General features: G+C 33.6%; 3 protein-coding genes and 1 pseudogene across 6 annotated transcripts; all 4 read right to left on the bottom strand.

The window, feature by feature from the left end:
* Positions 1-991: 991 nt before the first annotated feature.
* si:ch211-194p6.10 lies at positions 992-4494 on the bottom strand (annotated as a pseudogene). Its single transcript, XR_015495831.1, has 9 exons — positions 4372-4494; positions 4191-4224; positions 3612-3677; positions 3386-3514; positions 3052-3299; positions 2799-2957; positions 2550-2671; positions 2330-2433; positions 992-2238 (listed from the first exon to the last, which is right to left on the bottom strand). The product of XR_015495831.1 is annotated as a si:ch211-194p6.10 (transcript).
* A 3269-nt stretch (positions 4495-7763) lies between these two features.
* On the bottom strand, positions 7764-10542 carry itln2 (intelectin 2). The gene is given in 8 exon segments (NM_001159541.1): positions 7764-8174; positions 8276-8379; positions 8585-8705; positions 8785-8943; positions 9407-9654; positions 9741-9893; positions 9989-10067; positions 10496-10542. Coding segments are annotated over 8 exon segments (1026 nt in total). The 5' UTR covers positions 10505-10542; the 3' UTR covers positions 7764-8021.
* Positions 10543-13062: 2520 nt separating this feature from the next.
* Positions 13063-19489, bottom strand: si:ch211-194p6.8. 2 transcript variants are annotated; one of them, NM_001366785.2, is made up of 8 exons: positions 19470-19489; positions 19207-19282; positions 18030-18182; positions 17696-17943; positions 15203-15361; positions 13848-13968; positions 13614-13717; positions 13074-13449 (listed from the first exon to the last, which is right to left on the bottom strand). In NM_001366785.2, exons 1-8 carry the CDS (start codon positions 19470-19472, stop codon positions 13297-13299), a joined length of 1017 nt encoding a protein of 338 aa, NP_001353714.2. In that variant the 5' UTR covers positions 19473-19489; the 3' UTR covers positions 13074-13296. The 2 variants fall into 2 exon arrangements, with proteins under 2 accessions (XP_087115789.1, NP_001353714.2); XM_087259663.1 differs by lacking the exon at positions 19470-19489 and having other exon boundaries at positions 13063-13449; positions 19207-19369.
* Positions 19490-20945: 1456 nt separating this feature from the next.
* Positions 20946-25248, bottom strand: zgc:153219. Of its 2 annotated transcripts, none has more exons than XM_087260003.1 (8): positions 25076-25248; positions 23779-23845; positions 23541-23675; positions 23207-23454; positions 22931-23089; positions 22696-22816; positions 22477-22580; positions 20946-22312 (listed from the first exon to the last, which is right to left on the bottom strand). In XM_087260003.1, the coding sequence occupies exons 2-8, from the start codon at positions 23834-23836 to the stop codon at positions 22160-22162; spliced, it is 978 nt and encodes a 325-aa protein (XP_087116129.1). In that variant the 5' UTR covers positions 23837-23845; positions 25076-25248; the 3' UTR covers positions 20946-22159.
* Between the last annotated feature and the right edge of the window lie 8 nt (positions 25249-25256).

Genomic DNA, 25256 nt, shown 5'->3' with positions numbered 1-25256 from the left:
ATAGTGTCATATAGGTCAATTTATGTTGATTCAATTCAAACCAATAACAGCTGTAAAGCCATGAAGTAGCATCACAGAAGTGTCATTATTTAGTTGTATAGTGCAATCAGGCAGATACTTACACTGTGGAGATCCCTGATGAAGAAGGGAAAGGGAGCCAGTGGTAGAAAAGTAAATAAGTTGTTAGTTCAGTCAGTTCACTATCAATCTTTTTTCATTTCTTATTTCCGTTTCTGTTCAATAAAGTAAATTCAGCTTATTAACAATAAAACTAATTCAGTTCAGCTATTGTATCAGCTATTGCGGGTTTTTTATGTGTTTTTCGAGCATTCTGGTGAGTCGATTCTAGATGGATGGATGGATGGATGGATGGATGGATGGATGGTTAGGTTTATGATAGCAGATAAATAAGGGACTAAGCCGAAGGAAAATGAATGAAGGAATGTTTGTGATTTAAAACAGGCAATTAAGATTTTATTTTGGTTTTATATATATTTCCATTAAGGACAGTTATAAGGAGAATCGTGTATACTGTATGTTTAAAATGATAATGTACTGAATATGAGTTTAAAAACTAGAAAAAGACACTTGAAGAGTTCAGATGCAAAACCCTCTAAATCCATCAGACCTCTTTTCTTGTAAATGAGCATTTTCTATCAGGCTCCTCTGATTAGGTTTAGAAGTTTCATTATATATATATATATATATATATATATATATATATATATATATATATATATATATATATATATATATATATATATATATATATATATATATATATGAATATATATATATATATATATATATATATATATATATATATATATATATATGAATATATATATATATATATATATATATATATATATATATGTGTGTGTGTGTGTGTGTTTATATATATATATATATATATATATATATATATATATATATATATATATATATATATATATATATATATATAATGAAAAGGTTATTAGCCAGTAAATAAAATAACTTTTTTATTTCCAAAAATGTCACTTTAGACAATTCTTTGGTTTTTAACAAAGTAAATTTTCTTTTGCTTCAAAACCAGCTAAATCCACTTTTTGCTTTTTTGCAAAACCCTCTAAATCCACCTATTAGGACAAGACATTATAGTTAGATTAAAAACCACTAAAGATGCTATTAGAGATTATTTTACCAAACATAAAACACAAACCACCTGAAATTAAAAATAAATCTGTCAAGTAAGTGGCGGTTCATTCCGCTGTGGTAACCACTGATAAACCAGGGAAAAAGCTGATGGAAAATGAATGAATGAAAACTTGTGCACATTAGTCAATAACATTAAAATTGACATGAATTAAATCTTAACAATCTGTTGTCATTTCTGATATTCAAGATTTAGATTTAATGTAAGTAGTGCAATGTACACATTGCAAACATTGTAAACTACGCTTGTTAGATTCAAATAATGTAGTGTAAAAATATTGTGAAACATTGTCAATATCTGTGCATTGTCCATTACTAAAAAAATAATTTATTGAAGTAATATAAATATTGTATAGTTTTATACATTATGTTTATCTTTTAAAACATATAGCTTGCTTTTGAAAAAGAAACACAATGTTGGCCTAGTGTGCAAAAAAGAGGATGTCCCTCAGGAGCTGTCATTTATTCATCCTAATTATATGCAAGATTTCTTTTTCGTCTCTTAATTATCTTCATAGCATCCATGCAGGATAAAAGAACGGCATTTTAACTTCGTCTCTCGTGAAATGGAGTTGCTGTTTAATGTAGCTATAGTTTGGGTATGGGGTGTCGGTGGGGTATGGGACGATCGGTAAGTGAAGAGCGGAGGGAGAGGGGGTTGGTCAGATTGGTTGTGCGGTACGTCTCTCAAGGCAAGTGGCGTTCACCGGGGATTTAGATGATTTCAAACAAAACTATGTTGAACATGTACTACATGCCTAAAGCATTCATTCAATGTCATTAGCTCATTTTTTGGCCAAAATGGTGTTTAGCGGCTTTTGCAATTAAAAAACTCTCCACCTGTTAAATGGTAAACTGTGATTACAACAAAGGAAAGAAAGGTTTGATCTGTCAGCGATAAAAGAGAAGCACCGCTGCTTCAGTTAACTCTCTGGAAGCACTCCAATCTGTATTAGTGCCATAGCCACTCCAGTCAAAACTTGTAAAATCTCCACATTGTCTAGGAGATTCAGGAAAGTGTCCACCTCCACCAATACAGAACTGAAGGGAAAAAAGGACATTTCTGTTGTAACTAAATATCTTCATTTATACACCAAAGCTCATCAACAGAAAGCATAATATTTGAACTCACATGTTCAGTGTGACAACCAGTCGGTTTAACACCAGAACAAAGAGCCATGGCTGCCTTCTCAGTATTGAGGACTCTGAATGTGATGAATCCAGGCTCAGATATTGCTGAAAACATCCACAGAATATAACATTAATAATGATGTCATGGTGGGTCAATGCAAAAATGACTTCTTTACTTACTTTTAATTATTAGAAATTATGGGCTCAGGGTGCTGACATACCTCTCGAATTAGGACCATAGAGTTTTTTTGGTTGATTCCACATTTCCACTATCATACACGATCGGGACAGCAGGTCCATTATCAATGTTGCAGGAGCCGATTCCAAACCTCACAGGGAATTTCTGGGAAATTAAAAATATTATTGTTATTACTGTTTTTAATTTTAATACTTCACAAAACTGTTATATTTGTCAATATTTTTAGCAAATTTAAAAAAAAATCCAAAATGATGCCAAAGTTTCATCAAACCATAAATAACTTGAATAGGTTTCCTCCGTGTAGGGTTAAGAAGTGATTTTCAGTGTGGTATCTGAGAATGGAGCCATGGCTCCAGTGTTCCAACTCCATATTATTAGGCACATGCCACACAGAAACATCCTGAGCTGCAATGTTATAGTATCCCGGATTCTGTAACATTTCAAGTAACATTTAAAATATATAAAATTAAGATTGCTTTGAAGCAATAAAAAAAGTATCAAGTGCTAATGTTGCAACAAAATACCTTGTAATCATCACTTGTAGCGGCCTCTGCGGCTCCAAATGTGACTTTGTTTGCCCATGTGCCTTCACCATCAGGCCGGTTTTCATTGCTGCCCTGTTCACTAGACCAGCGGTCACCAACTGTACACTTTCCATACATGTTGTTTTCGTGAACACTGGCCACCAGCGTCCAGCCGCCACCTGCAGTGGTCATGTCACAGAACGTCTGGTAAAGGACTCCTCTTGAAGAGATCAGATAGTACAGGCCATCTGTGTGTCAACACAAGCATTCCTCAGTCACACACATGCAGATGCTGTCAAAGATTACAAAATACATTTTATGATGTATATTGTACCCTCAGTAACATGGTACTTGTCACGGATTTCTTTGCAGCTTTGAGCAATGTATTTCATTCTGTCCAGAAGTTTTGACATCTCAGGGTTTATGCCATCGGTATTACTAGATGATGATTCCTGTTGATGTGCTGCAAGGTTAAATACCGACATAATTAAATTTTCCATAACATAAAATGAGATTTTCAAAACTGTTTAATAAAAATCGATGTCGATTATTACACTTACTTTGTGCAATCGCAAAGAACAAATTCAGAGAGAGGCAGAAAATGCACCCTAAAAACATGCTGTACTCTGAAAAATAGCAGAAGGAAAAAAGTTGAGCTTTGACTATTGTTTATGAATACTGACACAAAGTGTTGCTATTAGGAGGCACTGAAATGTTTGTTGACATATTTACTTTGGAAATCACATTTTGACCAAGTTTTTTTTAATTTTTTCATTATTATTATTATTATTATTATTATTATTGTTGTTGTTGTTTTGTTTTAACAATACAATCATATTAACCATAAAATTGTATGACATCAAGTACAATAATAAACAAGGGGAAAAAAATAAATAAAAGAAAATAAATAATACTAAAATAAAATAATAATAATAAAGCAGGGTACAGAGGCAAAACTATCAAATTAAATAATATTTACAAAGTCCTTATAGAATTTTACAGTTTTTACACTGTTTTTGCTGTAAACATTTTATAAAGTAGTAGGCCTAATTAAACAATTTGTCATAACACATTTTGATCAAGCTGCGTTTTCAAGTATTCGTGCTGTGACGTACGAATTATTGAAAAAATCCACTTACCGAGTTGCAGATATCAAGGAGGATTTAGGGATGACTGAAAAAAGGCAAAATAGTTGTATATATGTAAGGTCATGCGCGTTAACTTTTACAGTTATTTTGTAATCACAAGATTAAACGAAAATGTAGCATTCACTTTATGCAATTTCTTCACATTTATGTGTAATGGTTCAACTATTCTTACGGTTGTTTTTGTATTGAGTTTCTCCAACAGCTTTCGCTAGTTTGGGGTGGCGCTCTGGGGAGAGGAAGGGGAGGCTGCAGACATGGAGGCAGACCATAGGCAGACCTTGAGGCAGACAGATCTATGGCCTAGGCAGTTTTACCCAATAATATCCAGCTGCAGGCCCGCAGAACCACACACGTTTTAGCACACACAATCTAGGACACACAATCTAGGCAAACCATGTATGGTTACGACGGATGTTAATGTTATTAACGTCTTTTTGAACATCGTCATCGATATTTTTTGATATATATGATTAATAAATATTGTACACAATAAACAATAGTGTTTACTTCACTTTATTTCACAAATATTGCAATCGAGACGGACCAATGGGGAGCATTGTTTCCGATCACCATTCAAAATTAGACTGAACAGTTTTTAATCAGTCATTATAGCTGATCAGTCATTATTATCTGACAATATTATGGCAGATACGTTTACTGGCCTTGCTGAACGATCTAATTTGGACAGGTTTCATTTATATAATGGATTAATTTATAATGAAGAAAACAATAGCAAGTTAACATAGGCAATAATACATTATATGTAATAAAAATCTTTTTACATGTAATGTATAACATATTCATATTTTACTCAAGCGATTTAATAGTGTTTATTTGCTAAACTTTCTAATAATCTTTTAATTAATGATTTCCCACATATTATTATGTATAATTTATAGTAAGCAACAAATAGTTTTTAAACCAAAATTTAGCTATAGGAACAAATTAACTTTAAATTATAATTATAATCAGTTAACTATATATATTGTTCAAATGATTAACTAATAGGCTAATTTATTTTAAAGTGACATTATTGTTTGCTTTTTATATTTTACAACAAAGTGATTTTAACCAAGTATGATAATATTAAGATCTTGAATTAGTTTATTACACTTAATCCAACAATTAGACGGTCTATAATGTTTTTTGTATGTGGACACATGAATAAAGTCATAAGTGTCTTTAACTAATTATTTTTATTTACATAGGCTAATTTGAGTTCAGAAACTGCAGAGATGTTCAAATGATCGTTACGATTTATTAATAATAATAATAATAATGACTGAAATGGTAAACCATACATGTGAAATTCAATAGGTGGCGATAATGCTAATTATTAATTAACTCTTTAACGAGTTAGTTACCATATATGGTTTGCCTAAATCGTGTGTGTGGTTCTGCGGGCCTGCAGCTGGATATACGCCCCTGTGGCCTGTTATTCCTTGTACGTCCAGTAGGGGGCAAAGTAGGCCTGTTACTGTCATATGAGCCTTCAGAACATTATTAAAACCCAAATTAAACCTGACACGATGAGGAGGTGTGTTATCAAACGTAAAACGTAAAACTGCAACATTTCTAATCAATAAACAATTTGAGTTAGGTCGATATGAGTAGGCCTATATATCAATACGTCAACTGAGTGGTATTATATATTATTTCAGTCAAGCGTTGTATTTTGTTTCATGTTGTGCCTTTTTAGTTTAAGTTAAACAAAATAGGAAGAAACTATTAAGCAAGCAAGAACTAAACCATATACAAACTGAAAAGGAGGTTAAGAACTGAATTTAAATACATACAAAGTTAAAAATGTTATTTAAATATATAAGAGATATTATTATTCATATCAATTTAAATAGTACAGTAAACATATGTAATATATCATGATGTAATCAGTTAGATAGAGAAAAAAAAAACTCCAAAATGTTATATTCTTAAAGGGAAAGAAGCCTTTAAGATTGTGTAAAATTTTATTTATTTATTTTTTAATTCACGATTGCATTCATTCTAATTTTCTTTAAAACTAAATTAATTATTGCAAAATCATCTGTCTGGTACTTTTGTTAATGTGTTTTGCCTCATTTTGCCCTATTTAGTGAACCTGGTGATCTGACTTGTTACTGTGTATTCTACCATTTAGATTCACAGAGGAACTAAACTAGCCAGTGCACACTAAGCGCTACTGGTTATATTACTGCCCATAAATAAATCTTGATTATAAATATATATGTTTTTATTTTATTTTTTTAATTGTCCATGGTTTTTTTTTTTAAAGGAGTGAACTGTGTTTGTCTTAAAGTTCTAGTTATCTGATAGTCAATGGTACGACAGTTATATCAATAATCCATATCATCCTTACAGTATTGTTTTGCTAAAAAATGGTTTTGTTTTCTAAATGTAACTTTATGTATAAATTCACAACAACATATATACAGTATTTCTATATGAAAATGTATTACTAGGCTTAATTACTGATTATGTGGATTGTTGATTTATTTTTTTTTTTTTCGAAAACAGTGAGTACATTTAAACTTATCCTTATCTGAAACATTATAATAGAGTTTATATTTAACTTAACAAAAAAGAAATAAAAAAATCGCCACAGCAAAATGAACCACCAACTTATCCAGCATATTTTTGCAACGCATGCCCTTCCAGCAGCTACCCATCACTGGGAAACACCCATACACACTCATTCACACACATACACTATGGACAATTTAGCTTACCCAATTCACCTGTACCACATGTCTTTGGACTTGTGTGGGGAACCAGAGCACCCGGAGGAAACCCATTGCAACACGATGAGAACATGTAAACTCCACAGAAATGCCAACTGACCCAGCCAAGGCTTAAATCTATTCAACATAAATTGACCTATATAATGACACTACCAAAGAGCTGCTTTAACAAAAAGTTTATAAATAAAAACTAGATTAATCATAAAGAATTTAGCAACATTAACGCTTGTCTTGGTTCACACTGTCGCCTCACAGCAAGAAGGTGTCTAAATTCCAGTTCATAAGGTCACACTTATTACTGCAGGCAGCTAAAATATTCATGCACTCTTCAACTGAAGGCGGAAGTGGGAGTAGAGTCAGGGTGGTGGAGGGATGCTGAGGTATGGTGATTTGGTTATTTAGACATATTCTTCTTACTGATTGGATTGGTGTAGGCTTGCTATACTCTTTCTAGCAATATGCTATTCAGCCCTATACTCCAAATGTGTCATGCAACATAGCATTGGAAATCCCTCACTTGGGCAATATGGGTTACATTCGTAACCATTTGGTTTAGTGTGTATTTGTTTCTGATTATGCAAGACATCTGTCCTACTTTTCTTCAGTGATAAAACAGCACATCTTTTCGTACAGAGATGTACTGTAGAGTTCAAAATCACCTTTTGCTATCTGACTGTGTGAGTGCCATTTTTACATAGGCAAGTCCAATGTTTTAAAGCATCAATCTCACAATACTGTGCAGCTTAAATTGTAGAACGTGCATTTGTGTTTTTATTAGCTACAAAGATAGATCTTAATAGTAAAAGTCTTAACGCAGCAACACACCTACATCACACAAGTTTTATTTGAACATATATACATTTGAACAGTTTATACACAGTGAAAGGGTTTAATGTGACTTAGCAGAACCTAAACAATAAGGGGTTAATCTGACATGTAATTTTTCATTTATTACAAACATCATACAAATGATTTCCTAAATTATTTATTGTATTAACCTAAAAACAATTCAGAAAATAAGTGTTTATGTAACAATCAGGTGTTTATGAATATCTCAAACATGATTTAAAGGTTCATTAGAGTTTCAGCGATAAAATAGAAGCACTGCTGCTTCAGTCATCTCTCTGGAAGCACTGTTGCCTGTGTTAGTACCGTAGCCATTCCAGTCAAAACCAGTAAAGTCTCCACACTGTTTAGGGACCCCCTCAGGAAAGTGTCCGCCTCCACCAATACAGAACTGTGAGTTGAAATGAAATGCAGTTTATTTAATGCATGAATAGAATGGCACAAGTACTGCATGATGTTGCTGTAAATAATCCATGGTTAGTTTTAACTCACATATTCAGTGTGACAGCCAATTGGTTTAACGCCTGAACAAAGAGCCATGGCTGCCTTCTCAGTATTGAAGACTCTAAATGTGATGAATCCAGGCTCAAATTGTGCTGAAAAAAATTGACAAAACATATAATTGACAATAACAAGATAAGCTAGTACACATGTACCATAATCAAAATGATCTGATATCAGCAATGATCATTACTAGTGAATAATACTCAGCATTAATTTATAGTAGCATTGATACAAATATTTTATGACTGGTCATAGAAACTTTTTTAATAAGCACGGACTCAAGAAGAGTTTCCATACATCTTGTACTAGGACCATATAGGGTTTTGGTAGAATCCACATTGCCAGTATCATACACGATTGGAGCAGCAGGTCCATTATTAGTATTGCACACACCAATTCCAAACCTCACAGGGAATTTCTGGGAAAAGGAAGACAAAACTTTTTAGAGTTTGGTATGAGGTCATTAATTTCACAAAATAATTGATATTTTATCTGACCTTGAACAAACTAAATAAATTTCCTCCATGTAGGGTTAAGAAGCGATTTTCAGTGTGGTATCTGAGGATGGAGCCAGTGCTCCAGTGTTCCAACTCCATATTATTAGGAACATGCCACACAGAAACATCCTGAGCTGCAATTTCAAAGTATCCCGGATTCTGTAACAGAAAGAAAGCATACTGTCGATTCAGGCTCAAGAAAAACTGAGATTGATTTTCTTAATTCTTAATTCTTGATTGTCTTAAGAACAGATTTACTGACAGTTTTTGGTATTAAATCATACAGATTTACTAAAGATGTGGAAATCACTGACCATTTTTTAAGCTGAGCTTTTATGTTTCCTTTCCACATGCAAAATGCATTAACAATGTTGTGTTGTGTAGCAATATTGACAAATATTTGCACTGTTATTCTCTGATTAAAATTGCATACAATTTTGTGATTGACTTGGTTGCACTAACTTGCAGCTAGAAGGAGCAGCACAAAGAACACTAGTTACTAGAAGGCATTACATGCAGTTCACCACAATATTGTAATTTTGGATCAGAATGGAAAAGAGCTGCATTGTTTTAAGTTTGCACATTTTCAGTACATAACCTTTAGGACTTTAAAATGAAATACCTTGTAATCATCACTTGTAGCGGCCTCTGCGGCTCCAAATGTGACTTTGTTTGCCCATGTGCCTTCACCTTCAGGCCGGTTTGCATTGCTGCCTTGTTCACTAGACCAGCGGTCACCAACTGTACACTTTCCATACATGTTGTTTTCGTGAACACTGGCCACCAGCGTCCAGCCGCCACCTGCAGTGGTCATGTCACAGAACGTCTGGTAAAGGACTCCTCTTGAAGAGATCAGATAGTACAGGCCATCTGTGTGTCAACACAAGCATTCCTCAGTCACACACATGCAGATGCTGTCTAACATTACAAAATACATTTCATGAAGTATATTGTACCCTCATAAACATGGTACTTGTCACGGATTTCTTTGCAGCTTCAAGCAATGTATTTAATTCTATCCAGAAGTTTTTCAAGCTCATGGTTGCTGTTGGAATCACTGATGTTAATACATGGCGTTTCTGTTTCTTGTATTACATACATAGCCCCCACTGAAAAAAAATGCATTAAAAAAAAGAGTAAACAGTTTTACTTTGCTGTGTCAGAAATACAATATTTATTTACACAAATAGATTTAAAAACTTACTTGATTTAGCTTCACAGAACCATAAGCTCAATGTGACACTGAAAAGGAACCCTAACAACATTTTTGTAAGAAAGGCAGCCTGCAAAAAAGAGAAAAAGATTTAAGTAGACTGTCCGCTTAATATCTGCAGACACTGCTTCACCAACCCATTTTTCTGACTAAAAGAAACTTTGCAAGTACATGTCAACAACAAGTACACTTACTCTAATTTTACAGGCTACTAATACTCTAATCAGAATGTAGCTGTAATATCTTAAATAAACAAAATGGAACCATCAGAAAAAATGATACAGTATATTTAAGTCCTTAAGTTCTTTTAGTTTGTTGATTGTATTGTTTGTGTTAAATGTGTTATTTCTATGTTGTTTTTTGTTTTAAAATAAAGCTTTCTTCTTTGTGATCTATTGGATTACTATACACAGCTATTAAAGACACAAAACATATACTGTAGTACTGCTCACTAATTTGGGCTATTCTATCATCTTAACAAGAAAGCAACAAACTTACCATTCCCATAAGCTGGTGGAAAATTGTCTTTTGTGTTCTTGATGTTTGAAGTGAATGGAATTATGTGTATTTATATATTTTTCTTATCACTGGTTGACTTATGAGTAACTAATATAGACAGATGCTGAATGTTTACAGCACGTGTATATGATCATAATCTCTTAAGGGCTTGAATATCAAAGGTCTTTGAGTGCATGTTTTTTTTTCAAAGATCTTAAAAAAAATTTGTTAGATCTTTCTAGTTTCTACTAGTATGTACTAATAAAATTAAACATTTTATGTTTTTTCTGGGTGGCACGGTGGCTCAGTAGTTAGCACTGTCGCTTCGGAGCAAGAAGGTCACTGGTTCACGTCCGAGCTGGGCCAGTTGGCATTTCTGTGTGAAGTTTGCATATTCTCACCGTATTTGCGTGGGTGGGAACTAAATTGAAAATAATAGATCTTTAGATTAGATGTTAAGATTTAGATTAGGTAAATATTTAGATTTTAATGTGTTTATAGTTAGAGGGGGGAAACTGAGAAATTATGTAAATTACAATGTGTCCAAACATCTCAGTGCAGTTATTGTAAAAAGATTGAAATGTACAACAGAGTTAGGAGATGTCAACAAGCGACTTCATTAAGCGATTTAGCCACAAGTATTCATTTCAGCTCTGGGTTTTTTTTTTGTGTGTGTTGCAACTATGGCTCCAGGAAATGATTGAAATATTTTTCTTATCAGCGGCTGTTTTATGAGTAATTTAGTCATGTTTTATTTGAATGGCTCATTATAAATTCAGTTTATTTGCAGGTTAGCGTGTGTGTGATGCCTGGCATAGTTTAGTTTCAATGATAATGCAACATATCTTCAAAGCAGCCTGCAAACACTTGCCCTTTTGCCCTTTGACTAGATACTGCACCTGCTCTTTTTGCATTATTAGTCCATATTTGTAAAATCAAGATTTTTTTGTTTAAAACATTTATCCTATAATATTATGCAATTTTATAAATTTTTCACTGTAAATCTCAGCTAATAAACTAATAAACACAGCAAAATAACTATAACACAACTGACTGTAGGAATCATGTTGCATAAAACATTATTTTATTTTAAAACATTACGTTTTTTAAAACTTAATAAACATACTGCAGTGAATTATATTATTGTCTTGTAAAGAAATGCTTAATTTTAAAACGTCATACCATCATAAACATGATACTTGTCACAAATTTGTTTGCAGCTTGAAGCTACTATATTAGTAGATGACGCTTCTGGTTGATTTGCTATAATGTAAAACAAAGACAAGCCACACCGTAAAGAAATATTCTGTGCTTGAAATTAGATTTTCAAGTCTGTTAATAAATCTCTGTCAAATAAAACAAATAATTACACTCACTTTACAACAATATTCAGTGAGAGGCTAAAAGGGAGCTCTAAAAACATTGTACTCTGAAAATAGCAGAAGGAAAAGGATGCATTTTGATTCTTTTTTTTTTTTGGTGAAGAGCGACACATAGTTTTGCCATATTAGGGGACACTGAAATGTCATTTGGCGTATTTCTTCTTCTTTTATTTCTTTTTTTTGAAAGATAACAGATTTTGACCATTTGCTATGAAAATGCACTTACTGGGTTGCAGATTTCAGTACAAGTCTGGAATGAATCAACATGACTTTAAAAAAAAAGGGCAAAATAGGTTATTATTTGCATGTAGAGGTCAGTGTTGGATTTATTTTTGCAAGTATTTTTCAGCTTTTGATCTGGCTCCAGGAAGTTCTCCTTTTCTAATCGGTGACTGATTTATGAGAAACTGATTCGGTTTTATTTGAATGGCTTATTATAAATTCAGTTTAGTGTGTATTTATTAGTGTGTATTTATATCAGACGTCTGGCCTAGTTAGGTTTAGTGATAAAACAGCACATTTTCACGTGCACAGATCTACTGAAGATTCAAGTGCACAAACACATTTAGCAATCTGACTGGGTAAGGGTCATTTTTGCATAGATAAAAACCTTTTTTCATGTCTAAAATATTAGAATTAAAGCATCAATCTCATAATATTGTGCAGCTGTAATTGTAGAGCATGTTTTTTGTCTTTTCTACTTTCTAAAAGTCTCAGCACAGCAACACACATTTACATCACATTATTTTCTGCTATTTCTACATTGATCTTAACAGCTTACTGTAGCTATTGATTCACATTTTTCCCTGTTTTTACATTTTTGAACTATACTATGGGATATATTATCTTTTAGATCAGGGATCACCAAACTTGTTCCTGGAGGTCTTGCAGATTTTAGCTCCAACCCTAATCAAAAACACCTGAACAAGCTAATCAAGGTCTTGCTAGGTATAGGCCTACTTGAAACCCTCAGGCAGGTGTGTTGAGGCAAGTTGGAGCTAAACCCTGCCGGCCAGGGCATCGGACCTCCAGGAACGAGATTGCTGACCCCAGTTTTAGATGCTGAATATTTACAATTGTCTTTTTTATAAGTTTGAAACACACAAATCAAAACTTTACAATTAAATAATCCTGAAGCATGAATTTCAGTGTTAAAATTAGAAATACAACCAAAGAAAGTTTGACTTCATTGTCAGAACAGGTTATCCATTGTTTTATTTGAAAATATATACAATCATGAACAATTTATTAACAATTAAAGACCAAAAAAAGACATGTTTTTGTTCATCTTTACACTATACATATATGAAGGTTTATTTAAAGGTTTTTAACCTTAAAACATTTGAGCAAACAACTGTTTGTGTAACACTGAAGTGTTTTTGAATATTTCAAGCAGAAGATTTAAGGTTGATTAAAGGTTCAGCGATAAAAGAGAAGCACTGCTGCTTCAGTTATCTCTCTAGTAGCACTCCATTCGATATTAGAACCATAGCCACTCCAGTCAAAACCCGTAAAGTCTCCACATTGTTTAGGGTAACCCTCAGGAAAGTGTCCGCCTCCACCAATACAGAACTGTAAGAAATTGAGTACATTACTAACAACACATGCATTAATTTCTCCAAAAGGCAGGGTGAATTTTATTTATTATATGAATCAATGCCTGTGGTGATGAACAGAATTAAATTATTTGTCACAGTTAATCCACATAAATTCATTGGATTAAATTCAAAACTCACATGTTCAGTGTTATGCCCAGTTGGTTTAGTGCCTGAACAAAGAGCCATAGCTGCCTTTTCAGAATTGAAGACTCTGAATGTGATGAATCCAGGCTCAAAATGTGCTAAAAAATATCATAGGTTATATCGGTTATGATTTCATTTTAGTTTCATGTACGTGTGATATGGTTTCAATTTCACGCTCATATGATCACAAATAATGATGATGCCTTGTAAATAATACACATGCCATACTTCTTGCACTTGGACCATACAGTTTTTTGGTAGATTCTTCATTTCCAGTATCATACACAATTGGAACAGCAGGTCCGTTATCGATGTTCCAGGAGCCAATTCCAAACCTCACAGGGAATTTCTGAGAAAAGCCAAATAAAAAATATATAGTTTGATGTAATATGTGAAAAATAGATGCAGATCAATAACAATAAACTTACATCTAGCAAACAATTGCTAAATAGCCCCTCTCAGTCTCTATGCTTTAAAGCTTACAAAGTTGCAGTGGTTCCTTGGGTTGGTTTTACCACACTATGGCCTGTTATTTGATAAACACCCACATTTTAAGGAGAAACCAACACAAGCAACCACGGCAACTTAGTAAGTTTTAAAGCATACTATGACGACATGTGAATTCTCGCTAAAGAAATGGCTAGAAAATATATTTTAATGTTTGACATGTTTTCTTTACCTGTGTGTGTGTGTGTGTGTGTGTGTGTGTGTGTGTGTGTGTGTGTGTGTGTGTGTGTTTGTGTTATTTTTTGTGTGTGTGTAAATATTATTTGTGTATTAGTTACAATATTTACAGATTACGATTCTTGGAACTTTATCTAATAGTACAAGTGTTGAATTATCCTGATTGTATGTAATAAAATGTCAAAAATCTATATGTAAAATTTATATACTGAAGTTTTTAGTGTCTAATTAAGCATCATTCAATTTGTAAAGTGACAATATATGTCAAGTGATCATATATCTCATATGGTAGATGTTATGGTAGATTCTTTTGGTCAAATTCATCAAAAAGTTTATGCATGCAAATGAAAAGTCCTTTGCTTTCCACTTCTAGAACCAAGCTCACCAAGAATTCTGAACAATGCAAACTATTTTATCTGTTTGGAAATAACAGTGTCTTTAGATGATTATTTAGCTGTGCTTAAAGCGATAAGACGACCAACCATTCAGACTATCTCCATCCCTACACACACACTCTCTCTCTCTTGCTCTCAAATACATGCATTAGATGTAAATAGATGTTCTGTCTTGTGTCTGTCATCTTTTATTATTATTATTTGATGTTGGACACACATACTTAAAGATAAATCTGCAGGTTGTATTAAATTTTTTTTAAATGATTTACCAGGACAGAAAAACGACTTGATTTTGAAATAATATAAAGTTAAATTATATGCTCAACAGATTAGCTGATCAGTTTATTGTAATTTTAATTCTGCTAAGATTAATGATAAAATCAATTTAAATGTTCATAATTAAATAATAACTTGTTATTGATTATTAATATAAGTAATTCTGAGTAATTCACTATAATAATGTCTTTTTTACTTTCACAAGAGTGAAGTCAAAATGTATCTGACCTTGAACAGTCTGAAAAGGTTTCCTCCATGTAGGGTTAAGAAGCTGTTGTCAGTGTGGTATCTCAGTATGGAGCCAGTGCTCCAATGTTCCAACTCCATATTATTAGGCACATGCCACACAGAAACATCCTGAGCCGCAATGTCAAAGTATCCCGGATTCTGTAACAGAACATGCACTATTGTCAATTCAGGTTCAAGATTTCAGTTCATGATTCAAGAACAGATTTGAATTGTTAGTCCAGCATTTTATTATTAGATTAACTAATAGCCTTTGGCATTGTTGAACAAACATAAAAAATGTATTTTGAAGAACATTTAAAATCAACCACTGACATGCATAGTTAGAAAAACGAATATTGTATTAGTTGATAGTTACAGGTTTCCAGCATTTAACTTCAAAATATATTTTGTGTTCAACAGAACTAAAAACCTCAAACGGGTTTGGAACAAGTGAGTTTTCATGTTTTGGTAGTCATTATAATAAATATGTGTAATATTATTTAAAGCTCAAAAAAGTACAGAAAAATGTTGTGCTTTACCAACAATGCCCACAGTTGCTACATAGATACCCGCCAACTAAACATGCAACATTTCCACAACATTACTTTTTGGTTCTCATTTGCCTTTTTAAAAAACATCAAAGAAACATTCTTCTTAGGTTACATTTTTTTGCTACCATAAAATTCCTGCTGTCAGCGTATATTGAAGTCAGAATTATTAGCCCCCTTCAATTTCTTTTCTTCTTCTAAAAAAAAAAATATTTTCCAAATGATGTTTAACAGAGCAAGGAAATTTTCACAGTATGTCTGATAATACTTTTTCTTCTGGAGAAAGTCTTATTTGTTTTATTTTGGCTAGAATAAAAGCAGTTTTTAATTTTTTAAACACAATTTTAGGGACAAAATGATTAGCCCCTTTAAGATATATTTTTTCTTGATAGTCTACAGAACAAACCATCGTTATACAATAACTTGCCTAATTACCCTAACCTGCCTAGGTAACCTAATTAACCCAGTTAAGCCTTTAAATGTCACTTTAAGCTGTATAGAAATGTCTTGTAAAATATTATATACTGTCATCATGGCAAAGATAAAATAAAACAGTTATTAGAGATGAGTTATTAAAACTATTATGTTTAGAAATGTGTTGAAAAAAATTTGCTCTCCGTTAAACAGAAATTGGGGAAAAAATAAACAAGCGGTCTAATAATTCAGGGGGGCTAATAATTCTGACTTCAACTGTAGGTTTTTTTACTGGGCACCTCTGATTTGCAAATATTTCTTTAGCTTGAGCTCCACAGAAAGATGTGTAATTGTGTACTTTTAAATAAAAATCATTTCCTTTTACTTGTATACTGACTAACAACTGCTTATCGGTCTCTTTCTGAATAATCATCTAAATTAAATAAATAAATAAAAGAATCATAAACCTGTACATTTATTCTACAGTGCATCCGGTAAGTAGCGCTTCAATTTGTACACATTTTTATGTTATAGCCTTATTCCAAAATGCATTAAATTACACACAATACAATGTAAAAAAAGATTTTTTTAAATTGTTGCAAATTTCTTAAAAATAAAAGAAAATGTAAAAAATCACATTTACATAAGTATTTACAGCCTTTGCTCAATACTTTGTTGATTCACCTTTAGCAGCAATTACAGCCTCAAGTCTTTTTGAACATAATGCCACAAGCTTGGCACACCTATCTGAATGAACTGTATATTTATTTAGCCGACTCGGTGGCACAGTAGGTAGTGCTGTCGCCTCACAGCAAGAAGGTCGCTAATTCGAGCTGTGGCATCTCTGTGTAGAATTTGTATGTTCTTCCCACGTTCGCGTGGGTTTCCTCCGCATGTTCCGGTTCCCCCCACAGTCCAAAGACATGCGGTACAGGTGAATTGGTTAAGTTAAATTGTCCGTAGTGTATGAGTGTGAATTCGTGTATATGAGTGTTTCCCAGAGATGGGTTGCTGCTGGAATGGCATCCGCTGCGTAAAACATGTCCTGGATAAGTTGAGGGTTCATTCTGCTGTAACGACCCTGGATAAATAAAAGGACTAAGACGAAAAGAAAATGAATATCGAAAAGAAATGAAACTAATGCACTTCTCTATTTCATAATTTCAAAGTTAAGTCATTTAATTTTACTGGTTAACTGACTAAGATGCTTTTTATTTAATAATTACTAAATCCATTCAGATATGTTTGACGGTGCTAGTGATAGACCAAATAAGACCATAAGTTCCAAATGTGAAAGGCATATGTTTTACGTTGTCATAAAATGTATTGGTAAAATAATTTAGTTTATTGATTTCTTGAATGTCAATAAATAATGCAGCACAAGAGAAGAGAAAGTAAATTTCCTCTATTCCTGTTGATATAACTCAAATGCCAAACATTAGCAAACATTGCCCTTTACCAGAGCTTCTGTTTACACTTGGTTCAAAATAATAAATGCCCTTACAACCAGGTTTTAGTAAAAATGAAATACCTTGTAATCATCACTTGTAGCGGCCTCTGCGGCTCCAAATGTGACTTTGTTTGCCCATGTGCCTTCACCTTCAGGACGGTTTGCATTGCTGCCTTGTTCACTAGACCAGCGGTCACCAACTGTACACTTTCCATACATGTTGTTTTCGTGAACACTGGCCACCAGCGTCCAGCCGCCGCCTGCAGTGGTCATGTCACAGAACGTCTGGTAAAGGACTCCTCTTGAAGAGATCAGATAGTACAGGCCATCTGTGTGTCAACACAAGCATTCCTCAGTCACACACATGCAGATGCTGTCTAACATTACAAATAAAAAATACAGTATGAGATCATACCCTCATAAACATAGTACTTGTCACGGATTTCTTTGCAGCTTCGAGCAACATATTTAATTCTGTCCAGAAGTTTTTCAAGTTCATGGTTGCTGTTGGAGTCACTGATGTTAATACATGGCGTTTCTGTTTCTTGTATTACATACATGGCCCCCACTGTAGAATGAACATTAAAATAGTAAACAATGCTTTAACTGTATTGTGACTGTGAGACAGGATGACAGATAAAGATAATATTTTTAAAGTCATATTTCAACAAGAATTCAATTTCACTCTCAACCATTGGCTTAGTCCCTGAATTATCAGGGGTTGCCACAATGCAATGAACCACTAATTACACTGGTGCGGCAAATGTAGCACTGGGGAACATCCGTCTCATTGACATACATTGTATGGGCAATTTTGTTTTACCCAATTAAAATATACCACATTTCAAGAGTTCACACTTAGCTGATGATTTATCTTAAGCTTGTTTGGCATGCTGTCCCAGGAGAGAGCTCTGAGCTCAAGGAATCCTCGAGCCCAGGGCAACCTCCCGAAGCAGAGCGAGAGGGGAGATTGAGCTCAGGAACATCTCAAGAACTCCCCAGCTTAAGTAGCTAAGGTAAACTTTGAGCAGGAAGTTAGCTAGAAAAAGTGCTTGTTTTGCTTAGTCTGTTATGTATGAAGTATATCTTTTGATGGTGGGAAGAAACCAGAGAACCTGGGGGAAACCCACGCGGACAAGGGGAGAACATACAAATTCTGCACAAAAAGGACCAGAGCCTGCGGTGTTTTAGCTGTGGGGCTAACAGTGCTATCCACTGGGCCGTCGTGCTGCCCAATCTATGAGAAAAAAAGAGGGAGGAAGGGGAGTTTCTTCCAGAAGAGGGTAATTGTGGAATGAAGATTGTGGTTATTTATAGTAACTTAGGAATCATATAATTGGAGGATTATGATTAGCTATTGCAGGACCAGCTGTGGTAGATCATATGCACGTGGGTTTCACGTCTTTGGAATAGGATAAACAGGAGGAAACCCACACTAACAACAAGGGGAGAACATGCAAGCTCCACACAGAAATGCCTCCTGGCCCAGTCTTGGACAGGAACCAGCAACCTTCTTGCAACAGTGCTAACCACCGAGCCTCTGTGCCACTAACAAGAATTCAACTTCAATCAAATAAAATAGTTACACTTACTTGATTTTGCATCACAGAACCATAAGCCCAATGACAAAATGAGGATCCCTGAAAACATTTTTGCTAGAAAGACAACCTGGATATCAAAAAGGGGAAGCTGTAAGAGACAAAGACTAACATCTAAAATCTTAGTACAAACAAATCTGTTACTCATCACATCATGTCTTGATTTAATTATATTCCACATGTATTATCAAACTATATTCTGAATAAACAGTCAATTTTATATTCCAGAATCTTAACAAAGCAGCACATCGATTTACCATTTCTATGAGCCAGTGGTAAATGGGTTTTGTGTTTATGTCTATTTATAATGTTCTCTTCACTGGCTAATTTATGAATAACTAGAGTTTACAGCTATATATATATAGATAAAAACACAATATGCATCCTTAAAATATGACATTTAAGAGTTATCTATTGATTTTATCAGACATAGATTATAAACTGTTTGATGGATTCTCGTCAAACCTGAATGAATTTCCTTCTTCTGCAGGATAAAGTTATTCTGTCAATACAATGAAAGTTAAAGGGTTCAAAGGTTAAAAGTCTATTACGTGTTGTCTTAGACTTTACATTCATTCATTGTGTGAAAAACAAATTCATACAGTTACAAATAAAAATGTTAGGGAAAGTTATTTTTTAAAAGTAATACAGTATATTACAATCTTGTTTTAAAAAAGTAACTAATTTTTCATCTGGGCTTTCATATTGCAACAAAAGCAACCATTAATTTATGTTGTGTTTTATTTTTATTAGTTTATATTTTATTATTGCTCATTTTATTACTTTAATCATACAATCATTTATCGTAAGTAATTTATTTTACTATAATTTTATTGATTATTAGCTGACAGTTAATCATCTGATTATTAACAATTTAAATATTTTTCATTCATTCATTCATTTTCTTTTCGCAAAAGAAACAAAATCATCCATGTCGATGTCACCCTTTTACACTAAAGTGAATTGTGAAGTGAAGTTCGGCTAAAGAAAATATAAAATTACGTCTGTACAGTTGAAGATGCTGCTTAAACAAACTATCCAGCAATGCTGCATTTCCAACCCAGGCTCATTCTGAAAACATACCCCTATATAAATTTCTTGTGAGCACCCAGGAGGTATGTATTATTAAAACGTATAGTTTTTGTTTTCTCTCTCGAGTGCCATTCGTGCCTGCTCTTCTTGCATAAATCCACCAGAGGCCACCGTCGACTGACTGACTGATCGACTGACCCACCATCCTCCTTCCCTAAACCTAACCGCAGTGTTTTTAAAAGCAATTCAGAAAAAGCAAAGCAGCCTGATTTTTACCATGTTTATAGATTTTACCCAATTCTTATACTGTCATTTACTTGTTTATTAAGTTTTTGGCTTTTGTTTTTTGTCTTACCTGCTTTCTGGAACCTTTCTTCACAGAATTTAAACCCTACTGTCGCAGTCAACTCCACGTCACAAGTTGGCCAACATAAGTGGCGAGCCACTTGACGAACTGGTGATAGCGGAAAAGCGGTCCACACGGAGGTAAGCAGTCAGCTGGTAAGTGCGAAAAGGAACGGCGTTATACTGCCCCGAAACATTCGATTAAAAGATGTAATGCAGCTATACATATTTCTAGCTATATAATTTGTGATCTCCAGAAATGTATATAGGGCTGCTTTTTCAGAATGAGCCAATGTTATGTATTTCTGGATTTCATGAAGAATATGATGCATGAACAAAAACTTCAGCAATTAATATTTATATTTAGCATTGAATTTTATTATATTTAAGTGACACTGTATCTGTTTCTGCACTTGTTCCTGATTTCTCTCAACAATAGAGCTATAAGTTAATAAATCAGAAAACAAAGTAATTAACATAAACTTTTTAAAAAACTTTCTTGCAAATGAAAAAGAAATGCATTAGTTTATTAGTTATTTGAAAACATTCCATTATTTGAAAACAAAAAGTTATCTGACAACATTACTCTTGAACATACTTGTAATGTGCTCCACTGTTCATTTATACATTTAAACATTTTTTTAGTCTTCCAAAAAAGAAAACCAAACACAAAAGTTTCATATGTAGGCTAAATATAAGGTTTTGAGGTAATAATCTAATCGTTTAAATGTTTCACTGGTTCTCTATTCTAAAGAAAAACATTCTCTGTCTATAGTAGTTGCTCTTTTCTTATCAATGGCTTATTTATAAAAGCAGCACATCCTTAATTAAGCTATACAGATGAAAGGTTATTGAGAGAAGTTGTGCTTTCTGATAATGGTTTTCAAGGATTTTGTTCTCAAGGTTCAGATTGATAAAAAAAATGTTGCTATAAAACATCCTTATCATTTCAGATTGTCAGTGATCCATATTTTATATGTCAATAGTCCACATTCTTGGTAACACACTGGGCTTTTTTAGTTAAGCAACATCCAATGTTTTAATAAAAAAAACTTGGAAAGAGGATTATCATCAGTGCTGTGTAGTAAATCCATAACACTGAATAAACTCTAAAGTTACACATTTTCAAAACAATTTTTGTTTATGGTTGTGCATTACTATCGCAACAATAGAATTATTATTATGACCGTTATTATGACCATTTATGTGAAGCTGCTTTGACACAATCTACATTGTAAAAGCGCTATACAAATAAAGCTGAATTGAATTGAATTGAAAAATTACCACACACATCAGTTCATATACTTGTTATACTTACTTACTACTTACTTACCATAGTATGGTGTGTGTGCGATTGTGTGTTTGAGACAGAGAGAGTGAATGCTCATATGAATGGATGAATATCCAATTGCCTAATCAGTAATCTAAATTAAAAATACAACATGCCAAAGTAAGATCTAATTACTGTGGAAAATGCTTGACAACTCCGTTGCTCAGGATACTTTTATGAGACAGCTCCAGCAAGTACATCACAACAAGTCTCTTCTTAAAACTCTGATATACTCAAGTTTCAGCGATAAAAGAGAAGCACAGCTGCTTCAGTTAGCTCTCTGGAAGCACTCCATTCTGTATTAGTACCATAGCCATTCCAGTCAAAACCCGTAAAGTCTCCACATTGTTTAGGGTAACCCTCAGGAAAGTGTCCGCCTCCACCAATACAAAACTGCAAAAATACAGTAGGAGTGCATTACTTACAACACATCATATACCCATGCATTTCTCTATATGACATTGGTGCAGTTGATTTAATGCATGACTTATGGTGTTGTATGTTGTTTGCTGTGTACAAATGTTGCTGTAAATAATCCATTGTGATTTATAACTCACATGCTCAGTGTTACAGCCAGTTGGCTTAGCCCCAGAGCAAAGTGCCATAGCTGCCTTTTCATAATTTAAGACTCTGAATGTGATGAATCCAGGCTCAAATTGTGCTGAAAAAACACAGAGAATATATTATTAATGATGTCATAAAGTTTTCTTTCAATTCATTCGAGTAACCAGATTAATGTGTCAGCTTAAAAAGCACTAGAAGAGGTTCTGTCATACTTCTTGCACTTGGACCATACAGTTTTTTGGTAGATTCTTCATTTCCAGTATCATACACGATCGGGACAGCAGGTCCATTATCAATGTTGCAGGAGCCGATTCCAAACCTCACAGGGAATTTCTGGGAAATGCAGTTAAAAAAGATTCATTAAGTGTTTTTTTTCCACACAAAATTTAAAATGGCTAAATTTCAGTTAATGTTTCCAACTAAAAGTGGTGTCAAAGGTAATCTTACCATAAATAACTTGAATAGGTTTCCTCCGTGTAGGGTTAAGAAGTGATTTTCAGTGTGGTATCTGAGAATGGAGCCAGTGCTCCAGTGTTCCAACTCCATATTATTAGGCACATGCCACACAGAAACATCCTGAGCTGCAATGTCATAGTATCCCGGATTCTGTCAAGTCAAGTAACAATAATTCATATAATATTCATGGTTAATAACAGAATACAGATTTTATATGATTCTATTTCTAGATAAACTTTTTAGATTGTGAGTGCATTATTGTAATACCTTGTAATCATCACTTGTAGCGGCCTCTGCGGCTCCAAATGTGACTTTATTTGCCCATGTGCCTTCACCTATAGGCCGGTTTTCATTGCTGCCCTGTTCACTAGACCAGCGGTCACCAACTGTACACTTTCCATACATGTTGTTTTCGTGAACACTGGCCACCAGCGTCCAGCCGCCGCCTGCAGTGGTCATGTCACAGAACGTCTGGTAAAGGACTCCTCTTGAAGAGATCAGATAGTACAGGCCATCTGTATGTCAACACAAGCATTCCTCAGTCACACACATGCAGATGCTGTCTAACATTACAAATAAAAGATACAGTATGAGATCATACCCTCATAAACATGGTACTTGTCACGGATTTCTTTGCAACTTCGACCAACATATTTAATTCTGTCCACAAATTTTGCAATCTCAGGGTTGATGCTGACATCATCAATATTAGTAGATGATGTTTCTTGTTGGTTTGCTACAATGTGAAAGATAAGGACATGGCGTAATAAAAAAACGTATTTAAAATTGACATACCAATCTTCAAGTCTTAACTTTTATTTTTGATAAATTACACTTACTTTGTGCAGTGTTACAGAACCAAAAACTCAGTGAGAGGATGATGAGTTCTGAAAACATGTTTTATTCCTGCCAATAGCAACAGGGAAAACATTTTTTTAATTTGTTGTTTGTGAACAAAGACAACAGTTTGCTATTCTGGTGACACTGAATTGTTCATTGAGAAAAATATTTAGCTCTGAGAGGATTTTGAGAGCAGTTACTGTTTTTTGCACTAGTTGTTTAAAAAAAAGCAACAAAATAAAATAAGATATCAACTTGATTGACTATTTCCTCTGATTTAGCAGATAGCCTTTAAGCGTCCTTTTTTGTTGTTCCCCTCCAGCAATAAAAAAACATGAAAATAAAGAACACATTAACAGCACCTCTGCAATAACAACCTATTGATAAAGTAAATGACCACTAGACATATATATTTTATCATGTATTTAAAAAAAAGTTTCTCATAAACTTTATGCTTTCACTGTCACAAGTACTGTTCATAAACGTGATTGTTAATAATCCAAAATTTGACTTTACATTTTCCCAGTTGCTTTGAAGTTTCACAAAGAAAATTGAAAACCAGTAGGCCCATGCATTTCTTGAAACTTCATACAAACAGCACCACACAGTGGATTACTTGTAAACAGCTGTAACTTGCTCAGATGAGACCAAAGAGCTCTGTAGTGTGAAACGCCAAAGCCAGCTATTACAGTCATTTGATCTGTTATAAACAGACAACAAACGTTTTGGTGTTTGTGGTCATGCAGGCACATTTTGGAGAAAGAGACGGGGGAAAGAAAAAAAAAGCTGTCACATTATTTTTGTTTTATAATGCACTGAAGTCTGTGTATGTTTATCTTTTATATTATATAATAGACTTTTTTCTGAAGCTCTAAGACCCAAATTCTAACAAAATCAACATTTTTATTTTTAATTAGCTTGTTTCACATTAGAATATTTTTTTTTACTTTAAAACATGTAACACACATATATGTTACATATATATATATATATATATATATATATATATATATATATATATATATATATATATATATATATGTGTGTGTGTGTGTGTGTGTGTGTGTGTGTGTGTGTGTGTGTGTGTGTATATTTTTTGTTAAAGACCAACATTTGTCTTACTGATACATTATTATCAAAAAACATTTAAATTAGTTTTAGATTTAGTTTTTAGATTAGATTTAGGAATTAGGATATATTTTTGGTTGTATTACATTTGTTGGGTAATACAATAAACAAAGGAAGGGCAGGAGGAGGCATGCGGGACCCTGACCAGGCTTAAGACAAAAACTTAACTGTTCGAGAGCAGAACCGTTTTAAATTAAGTTAAAAAACCGTTGATTGTTGTCTTCAAAAGAAACATATAGCATAAAAAAATAACAGTGGAATAAAATGTGGAAAAAATTCTCAGAGATCGATGGGGAACAGCTCGAAATGAATTTCTCTTTGAAAAAATTTTGTTTACTTCCGGGACCCA

The sequence above is a fragment of the Danio rerio genome, chromosome 7 (assembly GCF_052040795.2).
Source record: "Danio rerio strain M-AB ecotype USA chromosome 7, GRCz13ab, whole genome shotgun sequence".
In the NCBI taxonomy this organism is placed as follows: domain Eukaryota; kingdom Metazoa; phylum Chordata; class Actinopteri; order Cypriniformes; family Danionidae; genus Danio; species Danio rerio.
The sequence above is the reverse complement of the archived record's forward strand: the minus strand, read 5'-3'. Positions and strand labels throughout refer to the sequence as shown.